The 22,845-nt window shown below is 38.5% G+C and overlaps 1 protein-coding gene, 1 long non-coding RNA gene and 2 pseudogenes across 7 annotated transcripts in view, besides 14 other annotated features; 2 read left to right on the forward strand and 2 right to left on the reverse strand.

The window, feature by feature from the left end:
- Window positions 1-9,263, reverse strand: part of Nipped-B — a 37,346-nt gene extending 28,083 nt beyond the window's left edge. Inside the window, exons 1-10 of one of the 6 annotated variants that reach the window (NM_001169581.2) lie at window positions 9,060-9,263; window positions 8,679-8,797; window positions 8,426-8,597; window positions 8,255-8,370; window positions 8,040-8,199; window positions 7,404-7,980; window positions 7,094-7,331; window positions 6,870-7,034; window positions 2,393-2,571; window positions 16-456 (exon numbers count right to left, since the gene is read on the reverse strand). In NM_001169581.2, coding sequence (NP_001163052.1) covers window positions 16-456; window positions 2,393-2,571; window positions 6,870-7,034; window positions 7,094-7,331; window positions 7,404-7,980; window positions 8,040-8,199; window positions 8,255-8,370; window positions 8,426-8,597; window positions 8,679-8,745 — 2,115 coding nt within the window. In that variant the 5' untranslated portion in view covers window positions 8,746-8,797; window positions 9,060-9,263. Of the gene's footprint in view, window positions 1-15; window positions 457-2,392; window positions 2,572-6,869; window positions 7,035-7,093; window positions 7,981-8,039; window positions 8,200-8,254; window positions 8,371-8,425; window positions 8,598-8,678; window positions 8,798-9,024 lie in introns of all 6 variants that reach the window. The other 5 variants (NM_001169583.2, NM_001169582.2, NM_001042986.3 and 2 more) reach the window with 5 other exon arrangements.
- Window positions 601-718: a mobile genetic element.
- Window positions 1,879-2,010: a mobile genetic element.
- Window positions 2,962-6,228: a mobile genetic element.
- Window positions 3,171-3,322: a mobile genetic element.
- Window positions 3,333-3,793: a mobile genetic element.
- Window positions 6,309-6,412: a mobile genetic element.
- Window positions 6,541-6,740: a mobile genetic element.
- Window positions 9,264-10,684: 1,421 nt separating the features above from the next.
- On the reverse strand, window positions 10,685-11,487 carry CR40282 (annotated as a pseudogene).
- On the forward strand, window positions 10,727-11,641 carry lncRNA:CR45471 (long non-coding RNA:CR45471). The gene is made up of 2 exons (NR_124439.1): window positions 10,727-10,991; window positions 11,043-11,641. It is a non-coding gene; the product is annotated as a long non-coding RNA:CR45471 (long non-coding RNA).
- A 118-nt stretch (window positions 11,642-11,759) lies between these two features.
- CR41440 lies at window positions 11,760-12,589 on the forward strand (annotated as a pseudogene).
- Window positions 12,590-12,896: 307 nt separating this feature from the next.
- Window positions 12,897-13,158: a mobile genetic element.
- Window positions 13,159-16,180: a mobile genetic element.
- A 79-nt stretch (window positions 16,181-16,259) lies between these two features.
- Window positions 16,260-16,523: a mobile genetic element.
- Window positions 16,524-17,503: 980 nt separating this feature from the next.
- Window positions 17,504-18,495: a mobile genetic element.
- Window positions 18,496-18,698: a mobile genetic element.
- A 1,170-nt stretch (window positions 18,699-19,868) lies between these two features.
- Window positions 19,869-20,116: a mobile genetic element.
- A 30-nt stretch (window positions 20,117-20,146) lies between these two features.
- Window positions 20,147-22,845: part of a mobile genetic element that runs on past the window's edge.

The raw sequence follows: 22,845 nt of genomic DNA on the forward strand, positions 1-22,845 counted from the left end.
AGAGTTTTTACTTACTGTGGTAACGAGTTCCAAACATACAAATTGCAACGTCTCTATGTTGTCAACAAAAAATGGTTCAATAGCCAGTGTCGACAATGGTAAAACTATAGTATCAACAAATACACATTTGTCAAAAAGTGTAACAAAAACTTTTAATAGCTCTACAGTTTTCAAGTAGAATAGCTGCATACTTCGATTTTGAGCTTGGTGTGATTTTATTTTTTTACGATGAGTTGTCCTTTTTATACTTTTTGCCGTGTAAACCGGGTCATGAAGAGGAAAAATTGTTTCACGCAGTTGAAATTGCGTAAATTTTATAATGTGTGATACGTTATCTTCTTGTAAGAACTGAAGGTCGCTTACTGTAGAATAAATGTTACATATAAGCAAGCAAGCATCCATTGCGTTAAGTAATTTTTCAATAACTTCATCATCTACAAATTCATCTTCGTCCTCCTGCAAAAATAAAATATATTAATTATTTATTTATTTAATTATTTAATTAACCCTTATATGAATGCTTATGGATAAGCAAGGGATTAAATTCTAAATTAAAAATAATTCACAACTTCGTATTTATATTTACAACATCTTTAGGCTTATCAGATACCCGTTACTCAGCTAGTGTGAAGGCAAACGGGAAATTGTATCATATATATGTACATATGGTCAGGCACGGCTTCTTCTCCCTGTTGCATTATTTCAACGAAGCTAGTAAACCCTTTCACTCTAGAAGCAACGGGAATAAACACCGCATACATAGGCGGTGTACTTGTAGTTGCGGTGGACTAATGCAGATCTCTGATTCCAATCCATGGCATCGTTTCTGGAACAGCGATGCAGGGCTCAGGAAAATATAGAGTTCGCAATGACAAGTAATACGCTAGCTAATCAGGTGTTAAGTAATAGAACAACTGATTTGCGTAGATCCGTCTTTTTTGCCACAAATCTCACACCTTCGACCTGTGCCTTCCGTAATGCTCTCAATGAAAACTGTCTGAATTGCCTGTGACGTCTGCTGCTCTTCTTGCACATGAAAACCAGTTCCTGCACTTTTAACACTTCCGATTTAAAATTCCGATTTATCCGAATCATCTTTAACTTCAGAAGACAAAGTCATACGATTGGGTTACCGGAATAGTCGATTCTAGTTTAAAGGATGATATTTTGTAAATAAATATCAATGCGATTTCCAACGTCTAAATACTCGGCCAACATCGCTGCAGTTGTTGCCGGCAATGTTATCGAATGTCGCCCTGCTTAAACGATAATTTTTGCAGCTGGAGCATACCCAAAAATCGAAATCTCACGGACCCAGAGTTTCATCGTCCTCAGCGCAGTCAACGACTTAAGGAATATTACAACCATCTAACATACTACCCTTGCTTTCACCGTTTATTGGACCGGTTCTACTTGTTCAAATCGATGGTTGGATTTCAATGACCGTCACGTCACCCAATCCTCGTACCAATGAATCACCGTGTTCCTATGCCCATTACAACTTACACTCGTATCTGCATAGTTACAACGCAATTTTGCAATATTGGGGGAGGGAATGAGCAAGGCAGTGATCCTCTTTTAATTAAGCCCATCATTAAGAATCTTCCAATTGAATGTTTCCATGAATATAATACATTTTATGCTACTGGCACAGACTTGGACCACTTTTTTACAAGCCTTAGGCGCGCACTGAGGCTTCTGTAAAATCCTACTTTTGTGTTTTGATTTGGTTCACAGCCAAGTCGATACATTTAAAGCTCATTAAGGAACTTTTTAAAAAATGTTTCGATTTTCGTCGTCATATTGATTGTCTTGCAAAGTGGCCGCGCCCATAATTTGTCCTATCTCACAAAACGGTCCCGCCCACACTTTCAAAGAATTTTAAAATTTTTTCTCATTTTATTCCCCAATAACTATGGGCATCACAGAAAAATGATTAAATTTCGCGTTCACACTAGCTGAGTTAAGGGTATGTGGTAGTGGGGGAACTCGACTATAGCATTTTCTCTTGTTTTCTTATCTCTGAAGTCTACCTTTTAAAAAAAGTACTAAAAAAAATTTTTTTGTTTTTTTTTTTATCATTGTGAAGAGAAAACAATGCTCTTCTATCGATATAAGCTTTCTGGATAAAAAAAAAATACAATATAAACATTTTTCAAAATGTAATGAAGATAACCTTTCTTTTCTCTCTACATTAAACATAGATAATAACGAACAAAGTTAACAATTAGAAGATTTACAAGTAATCAACCATCAACTGACTAACGGAGGACTCTCGCGGTCATATTTCAAATCTGTTAATCGTAATCAACCACCAATATAATAAAAAAGGTCTCATCTTGTAACACAGGGCAGTTATTAAAACAATGGTATAAGGGGTCATCATATTTACCGTTCCAGCAAAATAATTCCGGGCTAAGTACACGTTTCGCATTGCATAGTTAATAAGTAGGGTTAACTTATTTTTTGGTATTGAATCTAAAGCCTGCTTAGCTTTTAACTTGGCAACATCAGTACTCATTGAATTTAAAAGTTTTGAGGAAATGCATTCAATGGTTTCGTCTACATCCTCTGCAATAAAAGAAATTATATCCATACATTAATATCTAAATATGTTTGATAAAGTAAGTGATGTGTATAAGTTATAATAATTATAATATATAATTATATATATATATATATATATATATATATATATATAAAATTAATAATTATAATAATAATATTAATAAGAATAATAATCACTCAGCAGAAAATATAGTCGTTAGCTTAGCTCAATATTCTTGGAGATAAGAATATTGCTGTATTTAGCTTCAGATATCATAACTTCAGAAGTACAAGCTACAGTGGATTTTGGAGATCATATAATCCGATCATCACCGCGCCTACGCAACGCCCCCCACGTTGGTATTATGTAGCCAATCGACCACGCTAGACAGCGAGCCGAGTAAAAAAAACTTTTAATTGGCGCCCAATATTATATTAGATATTAGAACCTACCATAACTAAATAAATATAAATATATATCAATTGGAGCATTCGGAGACAAAACCAGCGGCAACTGGTTAACTTAAATAATAAATATTTTCTGATTTAACGAACTTACATAAAAACGAAAGAGAATGCTATAGATATCAGATACCCGTTACTAAGCTGGGCGTAACCGGCTTGGCGGCTTTAGGGCGTTATAGTGGTTATTTGGCATCGATAGAAATTTACATAACTTATAAAAATTTGAAAAAAATATGAACACGTTTTTCAAAAGAGTGGGCGTGACAGTTTTTTGCGATTTGTGGGCGATAGAGTCGTGGCAACATGGGTCAACAGATGGTGCAATTAAAAAAGCCTGGACAACAATTTCACTAAACGAAATTAAAAAATATTATGATTCCTTACCAAACCGAATGTTTGAAGTAATTAAAAACAAGGGTGGCCATACCAAATCCTAAATAATGCTAAAACAGTGCCTTTTATTATTTTAACCATCCAGTGCCTTGAAATTTTGCTTTATACTAATAAATGTATACTTTATTAAATAGTTTTAGCGGTCAAACCTATTCAGTTGAGCCAAAAAAATAAGATTTTTTGTTATGTTTTTGAAAAAAAAAAAAAAATAAATAAAAATAAAAATGATATAAAAATAAATTTAAGAGATCAGAAACTTTGCTATTTAACAAATGACTGATCTATTCATACATACAAATTTATTTCGCTTAAATCGGATTGCATATAACTAAGTTACAACGTTTCAAACCTAAACAAATAGTCAAACCAATTCAGTTGAGCGGCACTGTATAACACGTTTGGGATATTTGCAAAATTTAAATTATAAAAGTATAAGAAATATTTTGAATTTGGCCAACATTTGTTGATACTTATTAAAATCATGTTTTAAATTATAATCGGCTTCTTGTTGCTGAATTAAAATCTGCTCTTGTATTGTTTTTTTTTGAGTATGTTGCTTAAGTTCCTTAGTCACATTTAAATCTGATTTTTCAAGAACGTCAATTTTATCTTTTTCTGATGAGTTTTCCTGAAAATTTATTTGAAAGTTACATACTTTTCAACGAATCTAGTATACCCTTATAATCTACGCGTTACGGGATTAATAATCGACTTCAAGTACCCTAAAGCAAACATAGTATCCATCTTGTCAAATTTAGGAACGCGCCAGTTTTTTACAACCCTTGAGAAGCGGACAGGGAAGAAAACTGCCTTTTCGGTAGGAAATAGAAAATAAGAGTTTTGTAGTTTGCCGTTTGGCTTGAAAAATGCCCCGAGTATTTTTAAACGAAAACATGAAAAACATGTTATACCTTATTGTAACCAATGAACGGGAACTTTTGGCCATCGTTTGGGCTTTAAAGTCTCTTAGGAACTACCTGTACACTAGTCGGCATAAGTTTCACTGACAAATGTACAGCGTTTATTTTGTTAAAATACTTATACCGACTAGTGTAATACAATTTCTAAGAAAGGAGACTTTACTCGGAAGAATTCGTGATAGGGTTTATGCGGATGTTGCGAATTCAATACACTGCGTTAATTGAACTGGGTTTCATGCAAAATACTTTGCGTTTACTTTACTTTTACTTTACTTTACTTACGTTTCCAGCAATAATTTTCCGAAACACCATGAAAATTGTTAGCGACATTTTTAATAAAACCGAGAAACGGGAAATAGTATCTTTGGAGCACAACAGAACGCATGGGGAAGCTCAGGAGAATGTAAAACAAATTCTTCAATACGGCTTTTTTCCTAAGGGAGGTAGGAAAATTAACGGCTAGTTTTGTAGCTAACTGCTTGGTTTGTCAAGAAGCCCATAACAACCGCCATCCGCAAAATCAAAGCCTTGGGAAGGCTTGTAGGCGATACATGTAGGCGATACATAGCACATTGATATATTTTCCACGGACAGGAAGTACTTTTTGATATCTATCGATAAACTTTCCAAATTCGCTATTGTGCTATTGCCATTGGCTAACGAACGATAACTGATTTAGAACCTGCAATTATTCAATTAATGAACTTCTATCCCCATTCAAAGACAATATTTTGTAACAATGAATCGTCGATTAAATCCGAGTTAATCAAGTCACTTTTATCAAATCGTTTCAATGTTGAGATAGAGAACGCACCACCATTCATAGTACGTCAAACGGACAGGTAGAAAGGTTTCACAGCACGCTTTTGGAAATATCTTGATGCCTGAACCTTGAAATGAATGCCTACAGTCAACCTAATTATTTAGGCAACCACCAATAAAAGACCATTCGACATTATTCATTCAACTCCTCCCGAACTGGCAAACAAAATAGTAGAAATGGTTAATGAAGCTCAGGAAAAACAGCTAAGGTAGGAAAAACCGTCTTGGTAAAACAAAACAATCCCTTGGGAAACAAAGTTACCCCACGGTATACGGAAAAAATATTCGAAGCAGACCTCTGGACAGCAATCCTCATAAAAGGAAGGGTCGTTCATAAAGATAATTTACGCTAGCTTTACTTTTAAAGTGTTCCTTTTGTGACCATCGCCAAGTTAGCAATATACACACATGACATGAAACTAGAAACAGAGTTGGTAAAAGTTTTTCAAATAAACATTTCTTAAGTCCTACGACTTATTTAACCTTTAAACCATTTTTAATATTTTATAATCATTCATTCATGTCAGTCTCTTTAGAACAGTTCAAAGTATGCGATGAAATGCTAAACTAAAAAAAAAAACTATAAATCCACGCAACCAGAAATATTTCCCTGAAATACCATCAAAAGCGAAAACAAAACGGCATAGTCTCAGTAAACTGCACTCACCCTAATTAGATTTGAATTCCTGATAAAAAAAAATACTTATGCTATCAATACCCTTCTCTGATTCTGTTCAACTAAATAACAAGGTCAATGCGTGCAATCAACAAGCGTTTTACTAAAATCACTGAAAGAAATGTATTATTTATTATTATTACTTGATTATTGTCAAAACTGTGACTTAAAACTGTAACTACCTCCTAAGTACCTCAGTAACCTTTCAGCTAACCCATGACAAGGAGAATCAAGAGGGTTAAAGAAATACACGGATCATCCAGATGATCAAAGCTGGCATTCCTTTGATGGTTTAAACCAGTACCAAGTTGGCAAAAAATCGGAATATATTGACAAGATTTGTCACCAATAAAAACTCTGTGGACAGCCTTCGTCTTATGAAAAAGAAAATATAGTCGTAAGCCTAGCTCAATAGTATTGTGAAGTTATAGGGCAAGCTTTAGAGATAACGAAATTGCTGTATTTAGTCGATTTTAGTATGTTCCTGTTTTTTCACATATTTTTAATTTTTTAAATTTCTATCGATTTGCCAAAAACTTTTTGCCACGCCCACTCTAACGCCCTAAAGCTGTCAAACCGGTCAACCACACACTTTAGAGCAATTTAAAAAACATTTCTCATTTTATTCCCCAATATTAATTGGGGAATGCATTCAAGCTTTCGCTGCATCAATTTCGCTGCATCAATATTAATTGGGGAATGCATTCAAGCTTTCGCTGCATCTTTGTCTCTAGAATTTGAATGCTGAATATCAACCTTCTAGTTCATATATTTCCTCCAATCTCGACGTTCATACGGACAGAGTGATATGACTAGATCGAATCGGCTATTGATCCTGATCAAGGATATACATATATACTTAATATAGACGGAAACGCTTTATTCTGCCTGTAACATACTTTTCAACGGATCTAGTATACCCCTTTACTCTAAGAGTAACGGGTAAAAATATTTGTAAACATAAGTGTCAATTAATCGAACTAATTAATAATAGGTCTTAAAGTTTCATAAATATTCTCTAGCTTTAACAGAGTATTTGAACTTACCTGAGTCAAAGTTAGGAGATTCACTATCGTCTAATATTTCAATTATGTGATCCATGTTTCGAATAAATTGTTGATATGTTTGCGAACGGGTGACTTCCTCCTTCACACACTTTGTGTTCGAAAGAGGTGTAATTCTTTCGACCCGACGCATTTTAGGCTTTGAAACTATAATATAATTTTGATCAATTAATTTTTGTATAAGGAAATTATTACTCATTACTTACATATTTGTTCCGGTGGGATGTCACCAATTGATATGGCAAGTTTTCTTTTCGCGGATCGTTTTTCATCGGCTTTTATAGTAGAAAATGTATCAATAGGGATTTTGACTGTATTATTTGTACTGGAAGCACGACTCTCTAATACACATTCTTCCGCACTCGTGGGTATAATATTCAAGTTTTCATGTTGCTGCTGGCACGTTTCTTGTAGTAACCCCATGCTTCTAGCCAATTCTGGTGACTTTTGTACAAACTTTTTAATACTCTGTTGCATAAGGCGAGAATCCTCAATACTAAGGCGATTTATACATACCCGGACCTGGGACTTGCCACTTGAGGAAGTAGATGTCGATGTAGTTGTTGATACATTTTGGTTCGTTTGGTACGTTGAACTTTTATTAATAATATGTAAGCTGGTATTTTCTAACACCTGTTGTCGATTTAAAATGCTGACGTCAAGAATTTGTGATTTTTTTTTTTTTAAATATTCAATTGAAGAGTGGTGTGCTTGAGTTGGTTCTGATTCAGTGAAAGGTGGACTTTGTACATATAACATGTTTGGGATATTTACAGAATTTAAATTAAAATTTGACGGCTCTTGGGGAAAAGTATCAGAAATATTTTGAATTTGACCAACATTTGTTGATACTTGGTTTAAATCATGTTTTAAATTATAATTGGCTTCTTGTTGCTGAATAAAAAACTGTTCTTGTATTGATTGCACCGTACTTCTTTCTGGTGTGTTAGACTTTTTTTTTAGAGTATTTTGTGAAAGTATCTTAGTCACATTTAAATCTGAATTTTCAATAACGTCAATTTTATCTTTTTCTGTTGCATTTTCCTTAAAATTTATTTGTGAAAATTCTTCTAAGATTTCTTTTGAGGTCATACTAAAACAGAAAAATGCATTAAATATAAGGCTTGTAGAATAATAAAATATATACGCCACCTAGTAAGCTGATTGAAGCAGGCTTGAGCGTCTTGCAATTGATGTTCATTTGAAATCGACAAATTTGTTGGTGATGCATAACATTCCGGTATTGAATAGGAATCAATTTGCATTTTCTTTGCCTCTAATCGAGCATTAGCAGTATGTTGGTCCGGAGAGTCTGTGGATGAAATTCATGTAATACACAAATGGTTGCTTTTATTATTAAAACATACGTATTTTTATGGAAGTGTTAAAAACCGCTGGGCGAAAATGATATATTCCCTGGAGAAGCTCAGGATAAGTACTACAGTTAGTTGCTGTGTCTTGAACTGGGCAATGTATTAACTCTCTAAAATACAAGTTATTTTAATAAAGCAAAACATACAATCAATTAAACAACTAACATATTATCGGAGTTTGTTCTCTCAATGGCAGTTACCAATTGTCGAACTAGATTTTCGTTTCGCATAGAAAGTAAATTGCTAGACTCGTTAGCTACCAAAGCATGGAACAATAAAGATTTATTTAAGGACGCAGCACTCTGGAGCGAATCCGCCACTGGTAGCTCGCTTAGCACTTGCATTTAAACGAGAAAAATATTAAAAGTTTTTAAACTTGTACATACACATTATATTTTCTTGCACAGAAAATACTTACAATCAGAAGTGCTGGTTAAACCAGCTAATGTTGTTACAGGTACGGTTGGGTTGTCACGTTCCCCCATATTAAATGTAAGGATAATCCGATAGATTACAACACAACTTTGATTCTAGGAGCTAAAAAAAATAAATCTATTATTCATTACGCTACAACCAAACATTATTTCATCAACATGATAAACAATGTAATTGGAAACAATGTTTATATGAATATATTAAAATATATGGATGTTGTCCAGCTGTATTATAAGTCACTTTATGTACTATCTTATCTTTTTAGTTTATAAATTAAAAATCTATTAGATAAATCCCTTTAAATTGATTTATAATAAACAACTACTTACGTAGTTAAAAAAATTGCGGTAGCATTACCATTTACCGTTATGTTATTGCGATCAACAATTATTAACGAATTGCCACAGTTCAATATAAACGAATTACTCCGGTTCTCCTTTGCGTTTTAATTAAATACCAACTTATACATTTACAATAATAAGTACTTGTAATTTTTTAGTTTGCGAAATAGTGTTTGAAGAATATGGCCGACCTGTAGGATAGTGTGGCCGCGCTAAACTTAATAAAAAAATACCTTTTCAGACCGAAACGTTAATACTTCATATATAATACTCCTTTCCAGACTATGTAGTTACACACCAACTCAATAAAACGTAGAGAGCTTGGATGTTTGAAAGATATTTCTAAAAGAAAAATGTTTTATTGCAATTTAGGGCATTACCGACTTGAAGCTACTTCTCCTGTCCCGATACTTATTTCAATAAATGTTAACAGTGAAAACGAGTCGATAAAAAGGTCTTCATTAGGAAATGCCGTTCAAAACGGCAAAACAACCGATATCGCATAATCTCTTTTTCCATATGAAATGCGTATGCTTACAAGATATGAATATTCAAGGATGTGCAATTGTATGCGAATAAATCGATTTTGTTTTAGTTCATTTCTTCCAGATCATGGATCTTGGGAAAACAAATTATTGATATATGATATATGATTACCTTACCTTTTTGTGCAATTATACGTAAAATTATTTTCTACAGGCTTAAAACAAATTTGCGTCTTGGTAAAGTCAATTGTCCTTCTCATACATGAGAAATATTTTGTGAATTAATAATTCAACGATTGAAGAACAATTGGCAATAAATGTGGAGCTCGTAGCCGGTACCTGCAGAGCTCGATCAATCGAATTATAGTCGAAAAGCGCCACATAGCGTCGTTTTATTGAGCATGTTTGCTCACTTACTAAAAACTTACCTTACATTGAGTGTGCGAGAGTGTGAAAAAAATTGGCCTAAAAAAATTGCTTACAAAGCGCGCACATACCGGTTCACAAAGGGAGACTAAATGAGTCGGTAGGCGGATTCGGCGGAGGTGGGCACCCAATTTACGGCCACCAAATATAAATGCATAATCAGCCTTTCCACGCTTACCAAAGGCTTAGGGCATACTCAACGTATATATCGTATATGCATACGTATTCTTTTTCTCTCCCCTGCTGCAAAACAGCAATACTGTGAGGGGTCTTAAAACTCACAATAAGTCCAGGAGAACAGAGCAGAAAGCAGTAATGCGGGAGGAGTCAGGTCAAACGCTGAAGATTGGACCTTGGACCCCGGTAAAGCGGAGAGACCGGCCAAGGGCACAGAGGTCGAACGGTAAAGGTGTTTACTGGACACGTGGACCTTGGACTCTAGCGAGCCGTGCGTAACGGGAAAATAAAACAGCCTATAGACGGCAGCAGCGCCTCTGGACCAGGCAGCTAAAGCATGTAGTGAGTAATAAGTGCACGAGGGTAGTCGAGCAGTGTATGGGCGGGAGTCTCAAAGTCAGGACGCGGACGCGTGGGTCCGTCAAGTGAAAACACAATTCAGGAGCAAAGTTCAGTGTGGGAACAGAAATTTTCTTAAACTAGACCCAGTTGGTATTATTGTTTGTAATAGAGCTGGAAAACCATCGATGGAACTATCGATACTATCGATGGTTTTAAGTATCGGTGTGAGATTTCTTCCGCAAAATCACCCGCAAAATGACATTCGGTGCGAATCGTGGCGACCCTTTCGCATCGATCCGTCCAGGGCGCGTTTAGCTTTCTCGGCATTGGGATGATAGTCGACCTTTAGGAATTTAAAGTTCTTATCCAGGTTCGAGAAGATCTCGCTAATCGTATGGCTCGTATGGCTTGAACGTCTCGCGTAGCTCAGCGTCGGTGATGTCATTGGTCAGGTTGCCCACATAGAGACGATTTCGATGGGAGAACTTCGTCTCCGTGGGCACTTCCACTGTTTCCAGTTCAAAGGTGGGCCCAGAAATCCTGCGAAACCGATGTTAAATGATGAAGTCTTCACAGCCGCGCGGACCACCATCTCCATCGCTACCACCACCCATATTGGTGCTGTTCATCGTGCCACCTGCACCTCCGCCAGGGCGTGGACCACGCTACTACCGACTACGGTTTCGGTTGTCTGCTGGTTCTGCGGGCTTCCGGAGAAACCGCCACCTTGATTGTTACCAGCATTGCGACCTCTGAATCCTTGACCACTTCCCTGAATTCCGGCTCCTCCTTGATTTCCTTGGCCTCCTTTATTGCCTGCTCCTCCTTGATTTCCTAATCCTCCTTGATTTCCTTGACCATGGACTTGATTTTGATTTTGGTTTTGTCCTTGCCGTTGATTTGGGCCCTTGTTGGCGTTCTGATTCGCTTGATTTTGGCCAGCAGCTGCAGTGGCCGGTTCATTGTTCTTAGCAAGTGCATTGGACCCGTCCGCCTTTGATGTTTCGTTATGGCGCTTTTGCTATATTTGTGTTATACATTTAAATAAATACAATATGCAATTGATATGTGAGCCACATCTGCAGTGCCGTCATTTCAATCCAGTTACACCATTTTAATACAAACTGAACTGATATAACATCGATTGAATCGGCTCTGCAGGCGTGCCCCCCTATTTAACTCCCCCCCCCCCCCAAATGTGAAGAATACCTAATATTTGTATACAATTAAGTGCCCGGGATAATCTAATCAACTTTATCGAATTTAGATAACTTACATTTGAATTGTTGATAGAGGGCCAGCATCACCGTCGACGATCGTGGCAAGCATATTGGCGAGGGCATAGTTGAGTTTGCCAAGAAGTCATCGGCCAGCGCCTGCCGGATGGATGTGCAATGAGAAGTGCTTCTTTCTGACTGCTTCCCTCAGACCGTGTCTGGTTGATCCGATGGAGGTGAACGACAACACAGAGAAGGAGTTCATCATCAAAAGATGCCCGACTTCAACCAGGATCGTAGCATTGGTCCGCGCTTCGCCGATCCCAATTCGTTTGAGCACGAGTTCGGGTCGCGATGGAAGCAGCTGGACAATTTGCTCAAAACCAAGCGGACGCACTCAATCGCGAACGGAAAATGGAGGAGGACAAGTTGGAGTACGCACGCTATGAGCAAGAAACTGAACTGTTGGGTCAAGGTCAGTATATGTCACGATTTAGGCGGGTTTTCCAAATGCCAACACCATTTTAACAATTTGCATATTTGATGCCCGATAAATCGAAGTGCATAAATGGTAAGGGTAACATATTTAAATTGATCCTTTGCACAAATTAAAACGAATCCAATTCGCTTTGCGTGTTCCTCAAACAAGTTCTTAACAACTAATGATATTTTATGCATTCACAAAGTATTTGATTCGCATTGAATGCTTATTGGATGGTAAGAATGTCATTTTTACTTTTTAAATTAAATATTCATAAATTTATCTCTTTTCAGGCAAACAGTGAGAGTCTGAAGCCAATAACCAAACTTTGTAAAAAGTACCTGTGCATTTCGGCCGGTTCAACAGAATCTGAAAGAACCTTCAGTAAAGCTGGTCAGATTGTATCTGACCGCAAAGCATCGCTTATACCAAAAGTAGTAGACATGCTACTTTATCTTTATCTTTTTCTGATTTACTTCCTTACATTTTATTTGTGAGAGTTATTCTAAAAATTTCGTAGGACTAAAATAGAAAAATAAAAGGAGAAAGGAGGGGCGTGGCCACAGTGTTTTTGGTATACCGATAAAAGGAAAGAAAAACCATAAAACGAAGAAAAATCGAATTATTTATCATAAGTGGTTGTGGCAGTTATGATCGGTTTTTGGGCGTTAGAGCGGGCATGGCAAAATGTGTCAACAAACTTGCGCTGCTTAATAAGTTCTTCATAAGTATTCTTTGTTTTAGTAAAGTTATAGATAAATAATGATATTCGTGGTTTATCGGTAAATCTATGGTTTCGGTTTGAAAGATTAAGTAGCCGTTTTTGGCCTGGATAGGGGTTACTTCTAGGTATTGTGTGTTAATTGTCGATAGGAGGCATAACATTAGCATCATGCTCGAGAGTAGTCCTGGAATTATCGTTATTATATTTACTTTTATTATTTTCTTTTTCTTTATAAACTTAGACTTACAGTGTATTCTACCTCTATTTGCTTCCTAGCGTCTCCTTCGCTAGTGCCTTAAAATCGGGAATTAAATCTGTGAATCCGCTAACACAAAAGTCGACTTCTACTCGGGAAGAACAGAAAATAACTACCTTGAACGAACAAACGCAGCATATATCAACTGGCATTGAAACGATGATGATCTCACTCCAGCAAACCCTAAAAGAGTTTATGACATTCATGCAAACCACAATGCAAGAGCTTATGCGAAACCAAAACATGCTGATACAGCTTCTTCTGTCATCCAAATCAATATAATGTCTCCACTTCAAATATCTATGTGGAACGCGAATGGCGTTTCACGGCATAAAAACGAACTTGCCCAGTTCTTATTCGAAAAAAATATTGACGTCATGCTCCTCTCCGAGACACATCTAACAGCACAACTTCCATATCCCAGGATACTTATTCTACGCCACAAGCCATCCGGACGGCAAAGCCCATGGGGGCACTGGTATACTTATCAGAAGTCGCATCAAACACCACCTTTATAACAGAACTGAATTGGACTACCTGCAATCCACTTCCATAAGCATGCAATCCAGCAGCGGCCCCGTCACTCTGGCCGCAGTCTACTGCCCGCCTCGTTTTGTAGTTTCTGAGGACCAATTCTTGGAATTTTTCAACTCACTCGGTGAGCGATTCATAGCGGCCGGTGACTACAATGCCAAGCATACGCACTGGGGATCACGTCTTTTGACCCCAAAGGGCAAACAACTTTACAACGCGCTCATTAAGCCGCGAAACATGCTCGATCATGTGACTCCGGGTAGGCCTACATACTGGCCAGCAGATCCAAATAAGCTACCGGATCTCATTGACTCCGCAATAACAAGAAAGATTCCAAGAAATAATATTACGGCCGAGTCACTTGCAGAACTATCATCTGATCCAGTTCTACTTACTCTCTGGCACCGACCACATATAACTGAGCGGCCCTACAGGCTGACAGGCAACAGGACCAACTGGGCAAGGTACGCGAAATATGTTTGTACTCACATGGAACCAACTCAAACAGTATTCACCGACGAGGATGTTGATCGCCTGGTCAAATCGATAGAGGAAACACTTGTTGCTGCAGCCAAGGCCTCTACACCTCCAGACACACACAAAATGACAAATCATAGCAAGACAAATCGTGAAATCGAACAGCTAGTACTTGAAAAACGAAGACTAAGAAGAGAATGGCAGAATCATAGATCCCCAACGGCTAAAGAACATCTAAAAATAGCAACACGTAAACTAACCAGGGCACTTAAGCTTGAGGAAACCAACGCCCAGCATCTATATATCAAACAACTATCGCCCACCAGCAAAAGGAACCCTTTGTGGAAAGCACACAAAAGCATACACCCACCGGCAGAAACAGTCGTTCCACTGCGAGGTCCCTCTGGAAGCTGGACACGCAGCGACGAAGATAGAGCTAATGCGTTCGCCGATCACCTTCAGAAAGTATTCCTACCAAATCCTGCTAGCAACTCATTTCTCCTCCGTGTAGTAACTAAAGGCTTGCCCCCTATAAATCCAGTAACATTCAGCCAAAGTGAGATAGCATCTATCATAAAAGATCTTAAGCCCAAAAAATCACCTGGACATGACTTGGTGACACCAAAAATGATCATAGAACTCCCACCGTGTGCGGTTCTGACCTTATGCCATCTCTTCAACGCTATTACGAAACTTGGATACTATCCCCAAAGGTGGAAAAAATCTGTTATAGTAATGATTCCCAAGCCAGGCAAAGACAAAACGCAACCCTCATCCTACAGACCAATCAGTCTCCTAACGTGTCTCTCGAAACTGTTTGAAAAAGGCGAAATACAATACCATCGCATCAGTTTGGCTTTCGCAAAAATCAAGGAACGATCGAACAGGTCAATCGCATCACAAACGAAATTCGTACCGCTTTTGAGCACCGGGAATACTGTTCAGCTATATTCTTAGATGTTGCACAAGCATTTGACCGAGTCTGGCTGGAAGGACTAATGTACAAAATAACAAAACTGCTTCCCCAGAACACGCACAAATTGTTCGAATCTTATCTCTTCAAAAGAGTGTTCTCAACCAGGTGTAACAGTTCGACTTCACACGACCGCGTTATCAATGCTGGAGTCCCCCAAGGTAGTGTACTGGGCCCCGTTCTTTACGCCCTATTCACTGCAGACATGCCTACAAACTATCAGCTCACAACCTCTACGTTTGCTGACGATACCGCAATACTTAGCCGATCTAGATGCCCAGCAAAGGCAACAGAGCAACTTGCCTGCCATCTTAAAATAGTGGAAAGATGGTTTGCGGACTGGCGCATTAAGATAAACGAGACCAAAAGCAGACATGTAACCTTCACACTGAACAGACAAACCTGCCCACCCTGTACCCTGAACAATACATTTATCCCACAAGCAGACGTAGTAACATATCTCGGCGTTCACCTAGATAGACGCCTCACCTGGCGGCGACATATAGAATCTAAGAGGACTCATATGAAGCTTAAAGCAGCCAATCTTCGCTGGTTTATTAATTACAACTCTCCCCTTAGTCTGGAATACAAAGTACTCCTCTACAATACCGTGCTGAAACCCCTCTGGACATACGGCTGTGAACTATGGGGAAACGCTTCAAAAACCAACATTGAAATCATACAGCGAGCTCAGTCCACGATTCTGCGAACTATCACTGGGGCACCATGGTCCCTACGCAGCGAAAGCATCCATAGAGACCTCCACATAAATCTTGTCAATGAGGAAATTCAGATGAAAAAAAGTAAACATCAAGCAAAGCTCGCCGCACACGAAAATCCTCTCGCGAAGTCGCTTACGCGAGTCTACAGTCAGAGCCGACTGAAGCGCAAAGATTCTCCAGCCCAGCAAAGAAATCCTAGGGCCGTCTCTAACTAATACAATTACTTCATATTGTAATTAATATAAGTTATATAATAAGATTTGAATAATTATTGTTAGTCTCACAAGAAGAGAAGATCCAATAAATAACGCAATAAGTTTAAAAACAAAAAAAAAATTGCTTCTTTGTTTGTCTTAAATTTCCTGTCTTTTTGAATGGGCTATTCGTTTTTGATCTAACTAGAGCGTTATGGACAGCATAAGTGGTAACTACAGATAAGTACGATTGCAGCGGCCTACTGCCGAAGGCGGTCATAGGCCTCAAACATAGATTTAAGAATAAAACTCACCTGCATTTACCAACGCAGACTGCGGCGTCTTACAAGCGCTGCATTATATAATTAGATGATAAAAACCTATGTAAGAATGAATAAAAGGCGAAGCCCTCCCAGCAGCGATTTAGTTAGATTCAAATCGAACTCATTAAGTGTACGCACAAGTTTATAGTGTGAACATCCAGTGATCATTACATACACAAAACCAAACAACCATACCCACATTTTAGAGTAGAACTTGATCGCTAAAAAAATTAAGTTAATGCAGTTAAGGCAGTTGTCTTAGCTATGCCTTTTAAAACAAAAAATGATGGTGATAAAAACTGTGATATGTGAGTGTGTATGTACATACGATCTCTAACGAACAGATAAACAGAAAAAGGTAAAAAAAAAAAACGAATTAATTTAACATAAACGAGAAAATCTTACAATTCTGGTGGTCGCAGATGTGACCATGCGCACACTACCTAGGATGCCCGAAGCACTTGCGGACATCACCCATTATCAACACGTCGGTGTCGCTCCAGACGACTAGGACAGCTCCTACAGGAACATTCAGTCAAACATTTCGGTATGCTTTCTTGTTCTATTACACATATGTACATATAATTGTAGTTTAATTCTAACATTCTTTAATTTTCGTATTTCCCTCATCAGGCAGCGATCACCATTGATCTTCGATCGTCCAATGAACGTGGCCCTCCGTGCGCTCAGCTATTTGAAGGTTTGGAACTGACGGTGGTATCGGGATCGCCTCAGGCAGATAGTGACTCCCTAGTGATCGAGCAAGTTCCCAAAATATAGGTAAATTTTCATCGGCGAGGTTACGGCAGGTTGGCTCCACGAAATTTTTATTTTCCCAACCTTCAATGAAAGATTACCCGGGCCCTTTATTTTGGCACCGTGGCTATTCTAGGGACAAATTTAAAAATAAATACATTCGCGTGAAACTAAACTTTCGATTGAGTTATGATTTGAATTTAATTCATATTTTTGATGGTTGGATACTCTTCTGTGTGCAAAGTAACTTTTTGCGATAGAAATTATTTAATAAAAATAATTTATTATTTTTTTTTTTATTTTTAAATTTTAATATCTTTATTGGTGTTAAACTTTTCAACTTATCACTTTATTACAAGAAACTTATTCTTATCTATTGATATGGCGGTTCATCCCACCAGGGGCTCCACATATGGGGGTTTGTGGGAAGCAGGGGTGAAAAGCTTCAAAACCCTGTTCCTTAAATCGACGTCAGTCCGCAAATATACATTTGAAGAGCTGGCGACGCTTCTCGCTAAGATTGAGGCTTGCCTCAACTCTAGACCCCTCTCCCCTATGTCCGAAGATCCCTCAGATTTGCTGGCCCTCACACCAGGCCATTTCCTTATTGGAGGGCCGTTGCTTTCCACGGCGGAACCCGAGATAAAGGGCGAAGCCAAGTCGATAATAAATCGATGGCAACACCTCAAGGCACAACATCAGCAGTTTAGTGCACGGTGGAAAGAGGAGTATCTTAAAGAACTCCATAAACGAAACAAATGGCAATTTCCGACCAGGAACCTCCAAGCCGACGATATGGTAGTTGTCAAGGAGGACAATCTACCACCGAACGAATGGCGGCTCGGCAGAATCGTTTCTGCCTTTCCAGGAGCCGACGACCGTATTCGAGTCGTTGAGATCCGTACGTCTCGCGGCACAATAAAACGCCCTGTCCACAAAGTTATTCTGCTACCGATGGAGGACAAAGAGTCCTCCGTTCCTAGGGATTAGGGCACTTCCCCCATTCCGGGGCCCAAATAGTAGTCGGCTCATACTAAGCTTTTTCATTTCTTTTATTGGCAGACTTACTCACTTCCTCCAATAATGGCTCCTCGTCCTCGTGCCACCCAGTCGTTGGAGAGCAGACGTACTCGAGGTATTAAATCCTACCGCTGCCGAGTCTGCTCTGGAATCCATCCTCTTCGAAAGTGCAAGAGGTTCCACAAACTGAGCGCTGAAAAGCGCCTTCGGGCAGTACTTATTAATAAGTATTGCTCGAACTGCCTCGCCCATCAGCACTCAGGAGGAGACTGCCGCAGCCAAGAGGGATGCAAGAAGTGTGGAGGAGACCACCACACTCTACTCCACATACACGAGGTCCTCCCCGCTCCGACTTGTAAATTAAGACTAACTTAAACCTAACATTGGAAATACCGCGGGACCGCGGAGTGGTGAAGACCTTGCGGGAAGGGAGGAGAGCGAGAGGAGAGAAGGAGAGCGCGAGCAGCGGTGCTTGCGAGCCGTGGAGGAGTTTTGAGTACAAGTATTGGCCGCTTACACTGCCGCTCAACTGTTTGCGCCCTTCTGGCGTGAACACATTTGTAAACCGTTCTTTTAATCCTCCCGAATCACACTGATCTTCAAATTCTAAGTCCTAATCCAATCAACCTCGGCCAGAAGCTTTTCTTTGAAACTTTCTGAACTTTCAATAAAAACTTTATGCTGCAATTTTTCCACTGCATTGTGAAATTCAATTATACTGATCGATGCAGTTTTTGATTGAAGCGCAATAAGTTGGCCGTGGCTTGGTCTCGGAAGAGGAAGCTGTGTTTACGTTAAGTTTGGGTTGTTTATATTAGGGAGTAGCTAAGCGCTGGCAAAGGCAATGACAAAAACAAAGACAATGGAAATGCCGACGAAATTGAGAATTGAAATTTGTTTATAAACTGTGGAAGGGTGCTATGTTTATGGGTTGGATAACTTGGACATATACTTAAATTTTTTTAGCGATCAATTTCTACTATTAAATGTATGTATGGTTGTTTGTTTTGTTTTTGATATGATCACTGGGCCCACAGTGAGTTTAATCCCTTTACCTACAATTTTAAGGCTCTTTTACGCTCTTAATTTTGTTTACGTAAACGTTTTTTTTATCTAGATTCAATTTTTGTTTGTATTCTTTGTTTCAATGAGGTTTGCTTTGGTTAGTTTTAGTGGTAGTTTTAACATAGTGTCTAGGAAAGGAAATTGTTTAGAGCACTGTGCCTCTGGTGGGTTGCTTTCTGAGAGGCACGCGCCGTATTTTGCGGATTGACTAGACATGAGATATTTGTGAGAAGAAGCCGCGCATTTTTTTAAGTTCCAGTATTTAAGAAAACTGTAAGTATTTCCGAATTCAATTCAATTCGGACTGTCCACGGAATCTACGGGAGCTAAGGGAGGTTGCCCTGGAAGACTCCTATTCCAAATAACGCTGCCCTTCTTCCGCTCGGCTATTCGAAGGTTCGGAACGGACTCACCGGCGGCATTGAATCGCCTCGGGAAAAGTAAGTATCCAAAATGTAGATGAATTTTGGCGCCGAGGTTACGGCAGATTGGCTCCACGGAACATTTATTTGCTCAACTTTTTTTTTTTAATTTTACCCAGGCTCTTTACGTCGGCACCCCGGCTATTCTAGGGAAAGTTGTAAGCAATAAATACCTTCTCGTGAAACTAAACTTTTAAACTTACTGTTTTTAATCATTCCACACACAGATATTTAATTTCAACCACCAACCTTTTCGAACTAACTTCCACTGTAATACAGAGGGCTTCAAAAATAATCTTCAAACATTGACTTTAGTAAAAATTTGACTCTAAATTGGATTTTAGGTAATTTGAATGGCGGGACGCAACGGGTCCTATTTAAAAGTTCTCTTTCTTGTATTCTCTGATCCGGTGTCAAGGGAGCCACCTTGGTCCGCTTCTTTTTACCATATTTATTAACGACCTTTCCCCTGAGTAATAAAACATTTTTTTTTTTTCGTGTACTTATTTTTATCCTTTTTTTCCCGCACGGGTCCCACGGCCACACCTCCCGCCCAACCGAGCGAGGGGCGCTGTCGTTCATCATACGGCTCGATTCGTGAGAAGATAGACGCGATATAGAAAAGAGAACAGAAACGAGGAAATTAATATAATGTAAAATAACTATATTAAATATTAGTGCTAATAGGATCTAATTATGTAATAAAAAAGTTAAAATTGATTGCTTGAGAGCGGCAGAGAGTCAAGATTACAGATAATAGGATAAAGTCTTTATAGTCAGAACATGCAACTCATAGTTAGATTTAAGATAAGGGGTATATAGTTTCTAGTGAATCTACTTGGAACCGAGAAGTTAAGCCGACTAATCCAGTCGGGACTCTCAACATCACCACGAATAAGCTTACAAAAAAAGACTGTTCAAGCATAGTTCTACGGTTAGCTAGGGACGGTAAATTAATTAAAAGTAGTCTACTGGAATAAGGCGGTAATATACGGTTTGCATTCCAATTTAGGCGCCGCAAGGCAAAAATTAAGAAGTTTTTTTGGACCGATTCAATGCGGTGGACTAGGTATTGTGAACTCCAAAGAGGTTATCCATACTCAAGAATCGGACGGACTAACGAAATTTTTAGTCATGTAAGGATCATCAAATTCCTTGGACCATCTTTTTATAAAAACCAAGTCATATGGTCAGAAAATTTTAGTTTAGGGTCCAGAAGAACACCAAGATCATCAACCAGTGTTGTGCTGGAGGCATAACAACATGATGTACAAAGGTGCTGCAAATGAGGAGTGATAACATTTTCTAAAAGTTTTGGGATAGCCAACAATTTAGAGATTCCTCTGTAATTGCTTGCATCCAGTTTGCTACCTTTTTTATGAAGAGGAATCACAAAGGACTCCTTCCATATATGAGGGATCTGTAAAGATTCCAGAGATAAGGTAAACAGTTTCAGTACAGGCTTGCACAAGGCTTCCGCACAGAATCTGAGCACTCAGCCAGGGATTCCATCGGAACCTGGCGAATAGACCGGTTTAACACGATAAAGATCGTTAAGCAGTAAGCTTTCGGTTATAGTGGGGCAAAATATTAGATTCGACTTAGATACCGCATTAGAGTATGCCTGTTCGGAATGAGGTTAATTTGAATATGTTGTTTGAAAAAACTTGGCGAATAGATCGGCTATTGCCTGATCCGATGTTACCGTAGTGTTTTCAAAAAATAGAGAGAAAGGGTAAAAACTTGTTTTTCGCTAACTGTTAACGAAATTATAAAATTGTTTCGGATCCTGTGCGAACTGGAATTTACAACGGCTTAAATTATTCCTGTACACTGAGCATTAAGCACAGTAAAGTTTAGCCGAGCGCTTAAATATTTATAAAGGATGGACTGAGAAACGGTATTTATAAATTTTGTCTGGAGACTGGAGTTTACATTTCTTAGGTGTGTCAACTCTTTATTAAACCAAGGAGATTTAGAGATTGACGGATGGTACATCGGAACACAAGAGTCGAAAATGATTTAATTGCGGTAGAAAACATATTAATTGCATCCGTCATTATGTTGCAGTAGTAAAGATCGGACCAATTAAAGCCAGCTATAAAATTGTTTAGCCTCCGAAAATTTGTCTTGCGAAAACAGGGAATTCGGTTTGTTGACTTCTCTGAATTTACTTTTAATGTCGATTGCCACCTCTTATGTAGAATGATATGGATCTCCAGGTTAAGTAAGAGGTGCTACCCTGGACAGAAACACACTTTCAGGACTACTTGTTACAAGACATAGATCCAACAGTCGACCAAGAGAGTTTCGAATATAATTAACTTGCGACAATGATAAGTCGAGCAAGCCGTTAATAAAGTCATGTTGCGCTAAAGAGAGAAGGGTATTCGTTTGTTTTTCTGGGACCACATTGTGCCAGGTATATTAAAATCACCTAGAACTACCAATAGCGGACAGATGATTCTGATTCTGATAGATATAACCGCAATTGAGACTCCACCTCCCCGTCTGAAGGGACGGTCATACCTATATATAGTGTACATACCTGGGAAGACTTCGGAGTTAAGTATCTCCGGCTTTAACCAAGTCTCTGTGAACACTATTATATGGGATGCAAATGGACTATCACAATACAATTTGGTTAGTTTGCAATGCAAGCCTCTAACATTTTGATAGAAGATAGTAGGATTCGTTGTTAGTTTTTTTGAAGAAGAGGAAGAAGATAAAGAGGCGGATGGTGCAGTGGTCTGGCGCTTTTTTCCTATTTTTGATCTTAGCTTCGAACTCTTATATCACCATCCAATCCGGCCAAAAATCACCCGATCATATGGTCGAAAAAAGCTCGTTTGGGACAGTTACCTTGAAAGATGATATGTCCCTAGCGTAAGAGAAGTTAAATTTTTCCACTTTTATATTATCGGCTTTTGTTTTGTCTTGTATATAAGACAATACATCAGACGATGTTTGATCAGGGGATTTCGGAATTTTTAGAAATCACAGGGTGGGGTCCCACCACAACAGATTGATCGGATTACACCGAATTTTTTTTAGCTGCCGATCTTAGCAACATATGAGGATTTGCTGCGATTGACAGCTGCTCAGTTGTGGAGTCCTGTTGATCATTTTCCCGTGGTTGCGGCTTTTTTGCGCTTTGGAGATTCATCTTATATCTAAAGACCATTAAACTGTGAATTAAGCACGGAAAGAAGATC

The sequence above is a fragment of the Drosophila melanogaster genome, chromosome 2R (assembly GCF_000001215.4).
Source record: "Drosophila melanogaster chromosome 2R".
Lineage (NCBI taxonomy): Eukaryota > Metazoa > Arthropoda > Insecta > Diptera > Drosophilidae > Drosophila > Drosophila melanogaster.